Genomic DNA, 16810 nt, shown 5'->3' on the forward strand with positions numbered 1-16810 from the left:
CTCAAAGAGTGCATCCGTGCTCTGGACCAAGAGAAGCGCCACACCCCGTTCAGACAGAGCAAGCTGACCCAGGTCCTGCGAGACTCCTTCCTAGGCCAGTCCCGCACCTGCATGATAGCCTGCGTGTCCCCCAATGCCAGTGCCGTGGACCACACTCTCAACACACTCAGATACGCTGACAGGTGGGTGTCACTGATAAGAGGAGGAATTTTGTATTCTGCCCTTGTGGGGAGTCTAGCTGTAGTGCCGAGTGGATTTTCTTGTCTAGTGCATGTCCCTTATTGAAGTATTCATTAGCCACAAGAATATTTCGAAAGCAGTATTTGGTGCAGTGTTGTGATTTGTCTGGATCCAAAAAGTTAGATAGAATGAGAGTCAGTTGGAGCTTGAATTTACTCTTCCATGTCTGTACAATCATAAATCTGAGCTTCAAAATGATATTTCCTTGTGCCTCCCAGTATTGACTGACCAGTCACAAAACAAGTTTGGATCATTAGTTGACAAGTCAGACAAGATATAAAGATATGTGTAGCATACAGAAGTTGTCAAGTAGCTATTTCTGTGCGTTTTGAATTCTTCTATATTTTGCATCTTATTTATCATGTGCAAATCAGTCATTATTTGTGGAAGATGATTGCAGTGTAACCCCAGATGTAGTGTATAAAAATCTTTAAAACTTATGACAAAATGAGAGTACTAAATGTGAGCAAAAAATGAAATCTATGGCATGGCCTTAGTCATTTTAGAAAAGGATTGTGTGCATTCTGTTAAGAAAATCAACCTTTTCATATACTTCTTTCTTAGGGTAAAGGAACTAAGACAAGAAGGAGGATTTGGAGGCAGCCCATCTCCCACCGTTCAAACATTCAGTGTGGCAACAACGAAGCATCCTCCGACTCCATCCAGTTTTAGCCCAAGCAACACATCCACACCATTTAAGACAATAAAATCCAAGCAAGAAACATCTCCACCTGCACAGGGTGCATCTCCAAAGACCAAACGTGAGCAGTCAAGACGAACAAGCTCCACAACAGCAGCTAGTGGTACCAAGGCTGTTGGTGAAAATAGAGTGAACATTAGAAGGAAGAGTGCTCCTGATACATCACCAACTAAAGTGGAAAGTTCACCAGTGGTAGGTAACGCATTGAACAAGAAATCAGCATCGCATCACAATCTGAAGAATACCTCATTAGTCAGTGGACAAGGGAAAGTGGAAAGGAAAAAGGGCAGTGGGGCTGATATTGTGCAGCGACTGAAATTGGACGATAGCTTGGAGCTAAGCAAGAGCAAATCTTCAGGAAAGAGGAAGGTCATCCAGTCAGGTGCAAGGTTTAGGGAAAACAGAGCCTTGGAGGAGAGGAGGATGAGGTCTGCTGCTAATAGGAGCAGACTGGAACAAGTCGGTCAGTCCATGAAGGATGAGACTCCATCGAAGCGGACACCAGAGGCCCGTGAAAGGATGAAGAAGGCATTCCTAAACAGCAGTCTCCCAGTCTGGGGTGCAGATCAAAACGGTAGCAACCGGGAAGCAGCCCTGCCCCAGGCTGTTCCTCGTCCTCAGAAACTTGAGTTTGAGAATCCAAGGTACCTGGAGAGTCCATCAAGAGAAAGACCGGTGGAGGACAAGACCAAGGCAGAACAGGAGAGGCAGGATATGGAGAGCAATGTGCCATACAGATTTGATATACCTAACCCAAGGTACTACAAAAGTCCCAGACAAAAAAGTCAAGACAAGCATGAGAGTGGTTACTTGCCTGATGATGATACTGAAATTCATACGCCAGTGTCCAGTGGAAGAGTTGTCTCCAGGACACACAAGAGATACACTGCGGATGAAGCTAGCAGGAGCAGTCAAAATGGTGAGTCCGTACGGGAGAGAGAAAAGCGGGAGAGGACTTCCAGCTCTGACTGTCCAGCTGGGAGCAGGTCGAGCAGTAGCAGCACGACGGAGCTGTTAGCAGAGATTGAGCGCTCTCTGCAGAGATCTCCAGTGCCCCTCAGCCCAAGGCCAGGTTCGGAGCCCTGGATGAGGGTCATATCGGAGGACAAGTTCCACAGGGATGAGCCACCATTGCAAGGAATCGATGAACCTCAGAAAAATGCTAGGAAAGAGCTGTTTGGTGCCAGCAGTTTGCAGAATCCCCAAACCTCTGCCTCAGCACATGAGCACAGTCCTGTTGCCGGAGCGTCACATGTTCAGCAAACTGAGACAGGTGCCTCAGCATCATCACCAATCAGTGCCACAAACTCACAGATGAGGTTGAATGGGGAAGGGCTTAATTATATACAAGAGAATCATGGTGGAAGTGATCATGGTGCTGTGGGACCAGCTTACACAATGTCATCACATGGAAAATCTCACATCTTGAAAGAGAAGTTCCACCATTCAGGGTTCTCGTTAAACGGACAACATGGTACAACACCACCATTTGTGAATCAGGAGCTTCCAGATGACAGTACAGGATGGCAAAGCAGAAGAGTAACAGACGGACAGGAGTTTGTGATAAAGTCATCACCAAAACCCATCAGGGTTATCCAGGCAACGTCAAACTCTGCAGAATGCCTATCCTCAGACAGACCAGTGCCTGTTGGCCAACAATATCCAGGCTTACCTTCAGCAGAGCAAGTGCATGCATCTGAACCCAGAGGCTTTATTCCACAGACCAGTTCATCAGGTTCTGCATATTTTACCCCAACCCAGAGCAAATCCAGACAAAACGTAGCAGTATCTTCGACCCCCAAGGCGTTCAAGCATGAATCTCTTGGCATGGATTCTTCCCTCATGCATCTTTCCTTTTCAACCATCCAGTCACCAACAAAACCTGACCAGCCCACCAAGAATCTGCCCCTGTCAGCCGCACAATCCCCATCAAAGCCCGATCCAACATCAACCTCCCAACCCAGCGAGTCGTTTGCCACTGCCGTGAGCGAAGACATGGCCTGTGAGGAAGTGGTACTGCCTGTCTCACCTCGTATGACCCTCTGGAAATCCAAGAGTGATGGCAATCTCCTGCAATCGTCACCTGGCAACATAGCACCAGAGGGACAGCTGAACGGATCGATGGACTCGCTGCTCCAGCCCTCACCAAGGCCTGTGTACCAGAGACAACATTCAGCTGCTGAACGTGCAAGGTATTTATCACTTTAGAGACTTAAAGGAGAAACAATGTAACAAATGCATACAAGTACTGTACCATTCAATTAAATGCCTCTAGCAGCAGTAGGTCAAAGAAATCTTGAACTCTGCCATGAAAATGTCATATAAGCTGATCTTGCATCATGTCAATGATTTTTATGGGCAGTATTTTCTTTCATACTCATTTGAAGCCACTTAAATCCCTTCTTATTCCGGTATTATTGAACATTTATTGCATTATATGTTTACATGGGATGTTTGTATTCACACTTTGTTCTTTCAGAAAAGAATCTGAACAAAGCTGGTAGGCAAACAAATTATTTTCACCTTTTTTTTTTCATTCATTCTGTAGTGAGATGAAAAATTTGAAGTGATATCTTATTACTGTACCTTTACTTCCACTTTTCTTGTGTTCTGTGCTTGGTTTGGAATGATGTTTTAAGTTTAGCTTGAAAAAAGCTCTTTTGAAGATTTGTTTTGGTTTTCTTTTTCTTTTCTGTTTTTTTTTTTTTTTAATGATGGTGCATTGCTGATTTTAAAGACCCATTTGAAATTCTACATGCTATCCGGGAATACTTCTTCTGTTTTTGTTTTTATTTTTTATGTGTGTTTACAACTGTTTCTGCAACTCTTTGATCACTTTCATGACATTGAAGTTGATTGTGAAGTGCCTTTAAAGGGAAGATAAACCCCAAGAACAATGTGGATTGAGTGAAAGCAGCAACATTAGTAGAACACATCAGTGAAAGTTTGAAGAAAATCTGACAGTCGATGCAAAAGTTATGAATTTTTAAAGTTTTGGTGTTGGAACCGCTGGATGAGGAGACTACTAGAGGTTATGACGTATGAGTGGACTACAGTATCAAGAAAATACAAAGAAAATACTACAAAAATCCATTTTTCATGAAAATTACAAATTCCATCAACTTGATATTGACATATGTTAAGGGTAGCAATTATTCCCCCTGCTTTCTGAAAGCGGTTGGTCCACTGCTCTTTCATAATTCCAGAAGAGTGAATTTTTGTTGAATATCCTTTATATTTTCTTTGTACTGTTGTCCACTCATACGTCATATCCTCTAGTAGTCTCCTCATCCAGCGGTTCCAACACCAAAACTTTAAAAATTCATAACTTTTGCATCGATTGTCCGATTTTTCTCAAACTTTCACTGATGTGTTCTACTAATGTTGCTGCTTTCACTCAATCCACATTGTTCTTTGGGTTTACCTTCCCTTTAATGAAGATTTCACTCCTGAGAGATGAGAATATATGTAGACTTGTCCTTTGTGCTTTAAAAAAAATCTTGACAGCTTCTATCAATGTTGAAATTTGCAGGCCAAAATATTCTGAGACTAATTATGATGAGGAATTTTCATTTGGTATATCATAATCATGCTTTACACGGGGTAGTGAAACAAAGTACTGTATACGCCATATATTTAGCGAGTCCCAATTTTTTGTGAATCTGGACTTTCCAACGATTTCATGAGTGGTTAAATTTGTGATTGTGGAGTGCTGTACTGAACGGAGAAATGTATACGTGTGCGTCACATTCATATCGGGATTAGATTCATTATTTTCGCGTGTCTTTAATAATTTCACAAATAGCACCTGACTCGCGAAATTCGTGAAAATAAAAACCTCGCGAAATATTTGGCGTATACAGTATGATAGATGGACACTAATTGTGATAGTAACTCCTTTTAGGATTTTTGAAGGCCGATCAAAAACTGAAGTTTTGCAGAGCAGGCCAAGGAATGTATGTACTATGTGTACTATATAATGTTGGTTGGGGGGGGGGGGAGGGGAAAGGAGGAGGTTCTCTATGAAGGAAGATGGCACGTATATATCATTTATTCCCATACGATGTAGGTCCACTGCCATCTTACTTGTAAACGTAGTTTATATATTTTGTGACCAGGGAGGTGCACCTCCCTGTTGTGACACATGATGATGAAAAAAAAAAACCTTGTTCGACGTGTTCTAGCACACACAGATTGCTGTAGAGTTTGTGTCAAATCTGACGTAGAGTTGTAATTGTTTGATTTCCTCCCTTGTTTCTCTCTTTCTGTCCTATGCACCCCTAAATTTCCTCACACCCACAACTTTTCAACACACAAAGCACTCCTCACTTTCCCAGTCACCCATCCACTGCTCATCAAAACAATAACGAGAGCACCAGGTAACTCTTTTTAATAGGCCGTGCTGTTGTTAGAAGTGATGTCATGCATGTCACTGCATGGAAATATTGTGCTTAACTTCATATATATATATGTTTGCTTGTTTGTTGCAAAGTGTCTGTACTTGTTAGTTTGGTCCTCTAGTGCCAAGTACTCTTTCATTGTTATCACATCTTTTTAGTACATTCTTGGTCACTAACATTAACTTTTCTTCATTTGATTCACAGTTAGGCTGTAGGATGATATTTTAAGGGTCTTTATCATACATCTATAGCTCATTGTGCATGTATGATATAATGAAAAAAAAAAGATTATGACTGTTCATGCAGACACTGCATACTGTGACTGAGAAGTAAGAAAGAGAATAAAAATTAACTAATGTAATGAATATTGAATTAATGATTAACTATGATAATTATTAAAAATTGGCAGGTATGATAAAGGGCTTCAAATACCACATACTTTGATTATTAAGGTCAAAAAGTCTAACAAATTCAGTATTAACCCACTGAAGACGAGTCCCGAGTATACTCGGGCAGGTGCCTTTGCGAAATGCATGTTGTAGCCAAAATCAGCCATTGAGGCATAAACATGATTTTCTATAACACTGCACGTATTTGTGAAATTATTTTATTCATACAGCATGTATATAGGGGTGTACCAATATGTATTATAGGTTATAGCATAGATACAGTTTGGCCTTGAGAGAAAACAGTTTGGCTGAATTCGAATTTATCATAAAATAGATTAAGTTTGGTCATGAAAACCTGAACCGATCTGGCAACCCCGGTCGCGGCAGCTGAAATGCATGCAGTGATCAAACACTGAGCTGCAAGTTCTCTCCCCCCCCCCCCCCCCCCATTCTAGGTGAACAAAGCACATAAAAATGATGTATGCACTCACAAATTTGGGTGGCCCTGAACCACTGCTAGTGTCAGGCCTTATGTTAGTGAATCAACATGTATATGGAGCCAGATTTTTTTTTTTGTGTGTATGTGTGTAGTTTCATAGTCCATTGTGGTTTTTGTCATCTGTGTTCCTGTACTTGTAGTGATAGCAGCATTTGTTAGTTTGTTTTTTCAAAGATTGTGAATGTTTTGTGCCGTAAATTGTGGATGTGATTATACTTCACTTTGGCTAGTTTTGTATTTATCCTTCAATTGATCAGGCAAATCATATTGTGTGTGTGATAATCATTCCTATTTATCTGCTGTATTTATATTCAGTCTTGGTGTACCCATGACAGGACTCATAAAGATCCTACTCATAATGAACATGCACAATTAGATAGGTACCATGCATACTTGTTTATCTTTTGAAAGCATGCCCTGAAGTTCTGACTGGCCTTACTGTGTGTATGGTTTCCATGTTCACATTTTCTGGTAGTTGATGTACACCTTGTGTTAGCTTCATTAAACCTCCAGTGTATTTAAAAATCCTGCTTCTTTTTAAGGCTCCCCAAAAGTCACAATGCTTTCATTGCAGTGCTGAAAGCAAATAAAAATCAGCTCAGGTGCAAGTCTAAGTCCTCCTTCTTTGTTTTATCAGATTGATGATACTGTAATTTGATAAAAGAGATACTTTGCCACATGTTCAAGCTGACTTCTTGGTAAATTTGAAATAAAAGAAAATGATGGTTTATTTAAAATCAGATATCAGAATTTAAAAGTTGCATTTTTTTTTTACCCTTTATGTGCCAGGCACTTTGGATAATGTGTACAAAACTTTTGTTGTTGTTATTATTATTCATTTGTTTGTTTGTTTTTTAAGCCAACTAGCATGCAAAACACACAAACGATTACATAGTACAAATGTATATTTATTGTACTTTGATTTAATTTCAGTTATTGAAGTCGAACTGAACGTGGAAATCAGTTTAGTACTCTGGAAGAAATTTTTGCAACACAAGGAATACAATGAATGTGTTTGCCAGCTTTTTCCTTCCCCGTGTGCAAATCCCCTCTTGTCACCATGAGCACATAGAATGAGTGAACCTGACCTACCACAACTCATCCTTGTTGTCATCATTTAAGGATTCATCATTATCATGATAACCAACCCTAAATACTACTTAATGTGCACTTTGTATTGAAGCATTTGTTATCACTGGTCTTTGTCCAAAAACATCCCCTCCCCCCCCCCCCCCCACAAAAAAAAAAAAGAAGTAAAAGCTGTTTCATGCTCATGTTCTGTAGTATATGCTTCAGTGAAGAATGATAACGAGTAGTCATTATTTACACCTTAGAGTATTTTTTGTGTGATACAGGGACGCATAAGAAGAAAAACAAAAACAAAGCAAACAAACAAACTAAGACGAAATCCTCACACCAGGCGCTTTTTGCATAAGACTTTTTACCTGAGGAAACTCAGGTTACTTTTTAACAGAGTTTTTCCCTGCGTTTAAGTCAATGGCAGAATCATGCTAACAGTGGATTTCAGTTCGTACCAGACTTTTTCCTTGGGTTTTCAATAGGTGTTATGCAACAGGCCCCAGGTGTGAGTAGTGCACGTACCCATTGTCGTAACGCTGTATTACTTTTGGCATGAAATTAATATTGAGTGACTTTTTTGCCCAAGAGTATGCAGTTTTCCTTTCAGCCTGATAGATTAACTGCAAGAAAGAAAACAAGTTGTGTCTTTATATATCTTTCATGATGAAAAAACAAAATCCCCTTTTATTTGAATGACATGACTGTTTGGCATGATAGTGACTTCTTGAGAGAACCCACTGTTGTGCAAAAGCACTACATGTAATTTTGTTCTCGACCCTAGAATTTTGCAACATATCTAAAGCGTTTGTTTGTTTGTTTTTTTACTTTAATATCTACTAGGAACTGACCACATATCAATAACGACAGCAAAGTCTAAGACCCCGTTTACAGTGCAAGGCAGGGCCGAGCCGTGGCCTCAATTTTGTCTGTTTACAGTGCCAGGCTCGGCCCGGGCTTTTAATTCAAACCTTTCAATATTTTGTCATAGTGGCGCTCTGCTTGTAAACAGACCAGAGCCTTCTAAGGCTCTGAAACAAACGGCTATTATTGGGAGCGCGCCGGTCGCAATTTTGTACCGCATTTGGCCCAGTTTGCGTTTACATTGAGAAAAGGCCGGGCTCGGCCACGACCACCTCCATAGCTTGGACAAATGCGCTGCCGATTTGGGCACCGCATTTGGCCTTTTGCGCGTTTACTGTGAAATGAAGGCCAGGCTCGGCTGCGGCCAAGCGCGGCCCTTTTGCTCACTGTAAACGGGGTCTTAGTGTGTCAGATAGCACCCAAACAAACTTCCTTGCCACTATCCATTGCCACCTTAATTCTTGACATACCTTGATTCATTATTGTGGCATTCATGAGCCAGCTACTTCCTTAAGTATTCTTGGCTGAAAAAAACAAGCATTCTGAAATGTAAAGGGTTTTCATACCATGGTACTAATAGTAATGCTTACCCTTAAGTAGTGGATAATTCACTAACCCAGCTTTATTGCGAAGGTGTACTTTGCTTTATCTGATTTCCTAGTCCTGTTATGCATATATACATGAATGGCGGCTATGTATACTCATATTTGCAATGTACATACATGCACATGTACCTTACTCTGCTATATGTACACTTGAGGCATGCCTCATTATACAATGTATATTCTATATGCAGTATATTTCACAGCATTTGTATACTTGCGCATTTTGCGAATCCACTTATAATCGCAATATGAACAACTTGCAAAATTATTGCCTCCCATATAAACTTAAATGTGTTTTATATATCATAACCAAGGTGGGAAAATGCTATTTTCATCTCTTCTTTTTCACTGAGTGAAAGTGGTTCTTGCACATTGATTGCGAATTTGACCGCTTGCAAAATAGCTGTTGTACAAGTCATACTTTTCCAAATACAATGTACAGTTCGACCTCGATTATCCAGCCATGTCGGGACCAGCGCTCATCTGGATATTAGATAGCGAATTCGCCGGATATGGGAGACACAATGTTAATGTATACAGCTGCCGTCCAAGCTGCCATCCCAGTGCACTGGCAGCTAGGCAGGTAGCGTACCCCGCAACGGTGGTGTAATCTATGCTAGCCTGCGCAAAATTGTAGTCCCTTCTTCACAAAAATAAAGTATTTCTTTATGTGAAAATCATACATGTTTTACCCCATTAGATATCGAGAAACCTATCATGCACATCTTATGAAATTAGTGAAATAGATCCATGAAAGTCACTGTTTTTTTCTCAATTTTTGGATGAAAAAAAAGTCCTTCACTGCGTGAACGCATCCGGATAATAGGGATTTCCGGATAAAAGGAGGCCGGATAATCGAGGTCGAACTGTATATGGAATATAAATGCAGAATGACTAACATTGGAGGGAACATATGGAATGTGGACATTATAGGGATTTGAATACCAGTAGTCAAAATACAGGGGCAGATCCAGGAATTCCGTAAAGAGGGGGCGCACGCACCCCCCCCCCCCCCCATTTTCCCTTTTTATTTCTTTTGTTTTGGCAAAAAAAATAAAGGGGGTGCGCGCCCGGTGTGCCCACCCCCCCAATCCGGCACTGAAGTATAAAGGGTAATGTCGTCGGTGTTACCACGAACCGACGCTATTTCGTTTTTGAGCGAAAATGCAATTCTGAGAAAATCGCGTTTAAAGATCTCACAAGTTTTAGACAACGTTTTCAATGACTTTTCCTGTCTTGTGTGTGAAAATTTTGACAGGGTGATGAGAGTGGAAGTTGTTCTTCCTATCCATAGTGTAATTTTAGTGTGAATTCAAAAGAATTACGATATTTCTGTCTTCAAACTCACTGCGTCGGTTCGTAAATCCATCGTTTCTTGCGCGCACCATAGGTTATGTACTTAAGCGCGGGTCTCACGAACCGACGTAAGTTGTATTACGCCGGTTCGTGAGACCCGCGCTGTAGGGTCTGCACAATAGGTAACGTGCAATACGCGTGTATTTACGAACCGTCGCTATTTCATTTTCGTATGTGTTTACATACAAATACTATTAGGGCTATACCTGCTTATCAACAATAACCTTATTAATTGAAATTAATTGTCATGTAATGATTATTGTGATGATTATAATACATTAGGTGATAATTAAGATGATAATATAAGCCAGTTTCTCTTAATTGTTCTAAAAAGCGTGTTGTCCTTGTTTTCATCTTCATTTAGCATTGTTATTAGAGCTGTCGTTGATCGCTCCAAAGATTTCTTTGCCCTCCCCCCTCCTTTTTTGTGTGGATATATTATTCAACACTTTTGCATGTGGACATTTATTATTTGGTAATTAATATGTACTCGGTATACTGTGTTTCATATTTTTTTTACTTTTTACTGTTTTATTTTTTACTTTTCTTTATTTTTCACATAATTTTTAATTCAAATTCAGTTCACTTCTTTCATTATAATTATGAATGTTTGTTCTAAGATGAAGGATACCGCTAAATATAGGGAAAAAGATGTGCCAGTCAGTAATGATTACTTGCATTTACTCATCTTTCATACTCATGCACTCTGTTATTTCTTTCTCTGAAATAATCTATTAATTTCTTTATTTCTTATTATTCCACATTATTTGTGACTTTTACCTACGGTCACAATTTTTATCGGTGTCATTATTGTCATTTGGCTTGCATGCGAATTCACTCATAATTCCTCATTTTCCATCTTTCTCTTTCCTGCTCAACAGATTCTTTGATAGCTGCACTTGATCATATAAAAACATAAAACTCATCCTGCATGCACTCTTCGAAACTGATAAACTCCTAAAAATACATAAATATCAAAATTATCAGAATTTCAAGCTTCATTTTAAATATATAACAATGGTCATGTTTTATTATGCCTTTTGCAGCAATATATTGAAGAGGTACATTATGTAATCGAAGAAACATAGGTTCTCAATAAAGTATCAAATTTGAATTATTCAGAGATGAGTAATGACAATGGGAAGGATAACAATTGTGCAAGAGCTCCATAAATCAATAAATATCTAATGGCAAATGGAGATGGAATCAATATTAAAGAATATGCGTAATTCAAGTTCATTATTACATCAGTTCTTGTGTGTTCACAAACAGAGAAACACAGTTCGAACATGCGCACCAAATCTTACAATTTACATTTACATCTATAGAGTGCGGACGGAACATATACAAAAGAAAGAATAACATTCTCAAATTAATATATCAAGCATAATTATGTATATGAACATAAAAAGATGTTGCTGCATATGCATGAAGCTTGTGAGTGCTGCAACACACATTATGCTCAGATGGAAACTTGATGTATATCATACAAAAGAGAAGAGGTACTGCATGTACATGTAGTTACACTATTCACAGGACAGTAGAGAAAAAGCAAGAGAGAGAGAAGGAAATGGGTGTCTAAAATAGGTCGATGTAAGGAGTGCCAAGCCAATTAAGTCTCTAATAGTTATACATATATGAAAAGGAAACAAATTAATCACAACATAAATGATCGTGCTCATATTAACCAATAATTAGCATCTGAAAATGTGTGTAGAAAGCCCATAATATCAGCCTTTCGCCCCGTAGGCTTGTTACATATGAGAAAAGAGAAATTTTGGCCGACCCCCCCCCCCCCCTCCAAATCGGCCAAAATTGTGTGTGGTTAAGATAATTAAAAAGAAAGGTCATCGGCAAAACTACGGGGTGGATGCAGACGAATTTTCATGTGATGACTAAAAAAAAAAATGCAGCCAAAGGGGGTGGGGGGGGGGGGGGAAAGGACGGTGGAGAGGGGCCAAGGCTAATTTGACTCCCCTCCCCCCCCCAAAAAAAAAAAAAAAAAACACGCCACTGTTTTACAGCACCTTTAAGGGACTCTTAATTTTCTTTTGTAAAAAACAAACGTCTCGAAGTAAAGAATTCCATATTGTAGGCGAAATGTAGACCGATACAGAGTATGAAGTGTACATCCCAAGCTATTAAAGAAAAAAAAAAAAAGATTATGAATATTATTTAAAGTAAGAATTTCAGTGCGTTTAATCATCTTTAGTCGAGTTGCAAATGACATGTGCATATTTAATAAGAGCAGTTAACTTCGAAGCGCCCCCAAGCCCTTCTATATTTAATCATTCATGTCTAAAGGTAGTGCTACGGCATCCCGGTGGTCTAGTGGTTATAAAGAACATCTCATAACAGAACTGTCTAGTGATGGTTGAATGATTATGTCAATTTGTTATAAGTCCTATCAGTTATATGGAGTGCATTTCCCATGTTTATAAGAATCATACGTAACACATTCAAAGTGGGTTGAAGACAACAAAATAATAAATAAAAGAATAAAGGAGAATAGAATGAATTACAGTTTGAGGTGAGTTTGGCATGTCATTAACTGGATTAATATTATCATCTAGCAGAGATGCATATTTGATTATTTGTTGCATTAATTTCATAAAAATACATACATGTATAACATGTCTCAATCAACATTCAGAATGTTTGCAAAATGTAGATGAACATGTATCATGAACATGGTTGAAGATGAAGCTGGAACTTTTTGTTAATGGGTCTAAGCTACCATTTGTGACTCTCATAAATCTGTTTTCTGTGAAAATTCGTACAGCGAGCGAAAAGTTTCTGATATACACATTTTGACAGTGTGACACATTTGGTTATGCCCCCGACAATTTAGATTGACTCTCGCAATTATCACCGTTTACGAAAAATAAATCAGTGAAGGGCATGTTAATCCTCAGTCGATAACTATTACAACTATGCAATGATTATTCAACCATCTAACTTCATCTGATTACAGCATCATCTGAATATTGCCAATGTGCACTTAGAAATTTATCAAGATGTATCACAAGGTTATGATTACCACACAAAACCTTCAAGATTTATTATCATGAAATACATACCAATGAACACTTAAAGAAAATCTAACATTCCATATCCACATGAAGCTTGCCTTGATATAAATGTCTCTCAGTAGTGTTATTAAAGTGTAGCAAAATTGTAATTACATCACAGAATGGAATGCATGTTTTCACCTTCAATCTTAGAATCTTCTTTCATGTTTCCACTTTACAATCACATTTTAATGCAGATATACCGTCCTTATGTTGTCGCCCTTCATCCCAAGTTCTCCCTTCTATCCTATCTGTAGATTGTCTTCTTTCCTAAGCCATTGTATTCACATTCCTTGATGATAAGCACGATGCTGTACTTTTTTTCTTCTCTGAAACAGTCCAGCTCTTCGCTACTGCATGGCATCAGTCATGTGAAAGAAAAGACAGAAATTAAGAACTTTCGATTAAAATCAAACATCATGATACAGATACAACTTTCATTTTGAGAAAAAGAAATCAGCCAACTAAGCTGTAGTTGAAATCATTTTGCTCTATTTATATTAAACATAAAACAAAATGGTATACAGGATCAAAGAATGTCAAAAAATACTGCTGTTCGTCTTTGATGCATATTCAAATTGTCTCGCCTTTTACATATTTTAATGATGCAAGATCTTATGTCTAGCACTTAATAAGTCTCATGTAGAAATTAAATTATCATTCACATGAATAAATCTACATGTCCTTGTAAATAAGGCATTGCTTTGAAAAAGCTGAATATTACTAACTGCATTTGGGAAACAGTCTACGACAATCAAACTTCTTTATTATCAGAGACTTTAACATCTTGATTAGACCTAGACTCTAATTACCATTGTATTCACATCCGTTGATGATGTACACAACCCTGTACTTTTTCTTTTCTTTTCTGAGACAGTCCAGTTCTTCGCTACTACATGGCACCAGTCATCTGAAAGAAAAGAAAGAAATTAAGAACTTTTGATTAAAATCAAACATCATGGTACAAGATACAACTTTAATTTTGAGAAGAAATAAAAATCAGCCAACAAAACTGAAGTTGAAATTATTTTGCTCTATTTATATTAAACATAAAACAAAATGGTAGGCCTATGCAGGATCAAAGAATGTCAAAATATACTGCTGTTCGTCTTTGATCCATATTCAAATTGTCTCGTCATTTACACATTTCAATGATGCAAGATCTTATGTCTAGCACTTAGTAAGTCTCATGTAGAAATTGAATTATCATTCACATGAATATAAATCTACATGTACTTGTAAACAAGGCATTGCATTGAAGTAGCTGAATATTACTACCTGCATTTGGGAAACAGTCTACGACAATCAAACCTGTTTCTTATCAGAGACTGTATCATCTTAATTAGACCTAGACTCTACATTATCATTCAGCTTTTAAAGGTATTAACCATTCACCTATAAAACAGTGGCATTGTCATGTGCGTCATATTTCTTTGATACTGCACATATTTTCATGAAGTCTGTGCAAGAATGCAAATGAAACACGTCTGCTGTTTGGTATTTATCAAAAAAAAAAAAATCACTAACCCGGAAGTCCTTGGCCTTAGGAATACAGTGTAACACGTGGCGAGTTAGCAGGAATTGACATTAAAATAGAATAAGAATAGATCTACTAAATAGGCCTTTGCCTCATGAATGTCTGGTCTAATTACAGACTAAGTGAAGTCTAGACCTTTCACTTTTAAGTTACACAGATTTCATATTACTTAGATCTAGACTACATCTAAATCTAGACATCTAATACTATTAGATCTTGGCAACTTTTGTCTTTGTGACACGAAATTAACACGTCACGGATGATATTTCGGCGATGTCCAACAGGATGACAGTACCACTATTACCGGTACTAAATCAGTAAGTTGACATAGATAACTAACATCAACTTGTTAAAGTACGTTAGAGATGGCACCATATACAATAACCGGTGACACTGACACTGACAGATCTAGCGACTACGTTTAGACTAACGTTAAAGAGTGAGACTCGCCATCTCAGTAAGTCGGCCAAAGACAAAGTCAATACAGGGCTAAGTCAGTGTTACTGTTATGTTAGGCCTAACAAACGTTAACGGTTACTCGGTAAGGTTAGGTTTACCAGGACTCAAGAGTCCTGGTTAAATCAGTGGAGGGACATTTCTTAGGAAGTCCTTCGATTCCAAGAATAAAAAGAGTGAAAGAACAAAGGGAAAAAAGGAAAGAAGAAAGGACAAAAGATTATGTATGGCTGCTGTGGAAATCGACAGCGCCACTGTATCACTATCAATCAAGCGTAAATATATAAACGCCATTTGGTTGGGCCACATTCACAAGTTTTAGGGGAAAAAAGCCCCACCGCTGTGCTTAGGTACTCCACTCAAACTAACGTTAGACATACACTACACACAGTACGGTACTAGGGCTGAATTCACATGTATACTTTAACACTGCACTGTACAGGAAAGCCACCTAACCTGTAGAGTACTCGTAGTGTTTAGGTAGTATCACTAGACCACATACTGTCATAGATGACATCTACACCAACGCTGCACACTGGCACTGGTCCGACGGTCCCTGACCAGGAAAAATCACTGTTGGACACTGACCAGTAACTTTTTCAGGAATGGACCAGTAAAGATTGGGGGAAAAAATGGGTGGACTCTACCTACTATTACCACTAGTCTAGATGTAGATCTAGAGCTAGACTACCGGTATGGCTCTGAACTGTGTTAATTTGACTTGGTCTTAGACTTCAGCTGATCTTAGTTTTAGTAACTGGTATTACAAGTCTTAACTTAGACTTAATAGTTAGACTTGAAAGTAAAAGTCTAACATGTCTAACTTTATTCTTTACTCTTCCTTTGAGTTTTACTGTTAGACTTTTTATTTTTTTTTTAGTTTAGTACGCCTACTTTGTCAATCTCATGATTTCATTTTCAACTCAAAAGTCAAGGCTTTTAGTGTCTTCGAGACTTTGAAATCTTGCAATCTGCATGTCTTGCACACAGACGTTACGACTACAGTACTCAGTAGTCTCAGAAGTAACGACATAAGTTGAAAAGAAACAATAAATAATATGATTTGGGATCTAATTTGAAATTGGATGGCGTTTACAGACTAGGCTTCATAAGCATCACGCGATTGAATACATGGGACTACACACTACCGCAATTAATGGTTATGGTAGTCCAACTGAAACTGTTATTTTGAGCATGATTTTAATAGGATTATAGCTTACCATTCACTTCACTCGTGGACAGTGGGCTGGCTTAGGCCGTCATTCATCTTTCAGAAGGTTTGGTTCTCACTCTGAGATCTGGATTAGGGCCAAAACCTAATTCTAGGCCAGTAAGTTGAACAAAGCTCAAAGTAATGCAACTGCGACGGTTCGTAAAACCCGCATTGCTCTTCACCGTAGCAATTCGGGTTTCACGAACCGGCGTATCTTTCGTGCGTCGGTTCGTGAAACTCCTTTTTCTCAATTTCTCGATATTTCGAGTACCGTCGTTTTTTTCTTTCTTTGATAAAATTAAGAATAATTAATTTTGTGATCTAAAATTTTGGGATTTGGTAGAGTTTTGAAAGCACTTTCATTTGGTACCAATATCTCGATTTTGAAAATTTTGACCAAAAT

General features: G+C 38.5%; 1 protein-coding gene across 1 annotated transcript in view; it reads left to right on the forward strand.

The window, feature by feature from the left end:
* The window catches only part of LOC140231119 (uncharacterized), a 34337-nt gene that overhangs the window by 12641 nt on the left and 4886 nt on the right, over window positions 1–16810 (forward strand). The window contains exons 8-11 of the mRNA XM_072311272.1: window positions 1–182; window positions 805–3132; window positions 3420–3440; window positions 5278–5319. Of these exons, the coding sequence (XP_072167373.1) occupies window positions 1–182; window positions 805–3132; window positions 3420–3440; window positions 5278–5319 (2573 nt within the window). The remainder of the gene's footprint in view (window positions 183–804; window positions 3133–3419; window positions 3441–5277; window positions 5320–16810) is intronic.

This window comes from Diadema setosum, chromosome 7, assembly GCF_964275005.1.
Source record: "Diadema setosum chromosome 7, eeDiaSeto1, whole genome shotgun sequence".
Lineage (NCBI taxonomy): Eukaryota > Metazoa > Echinodermata > Echinoidea > Diadematoida > Diadematidae > Diadema > Diadema setosum.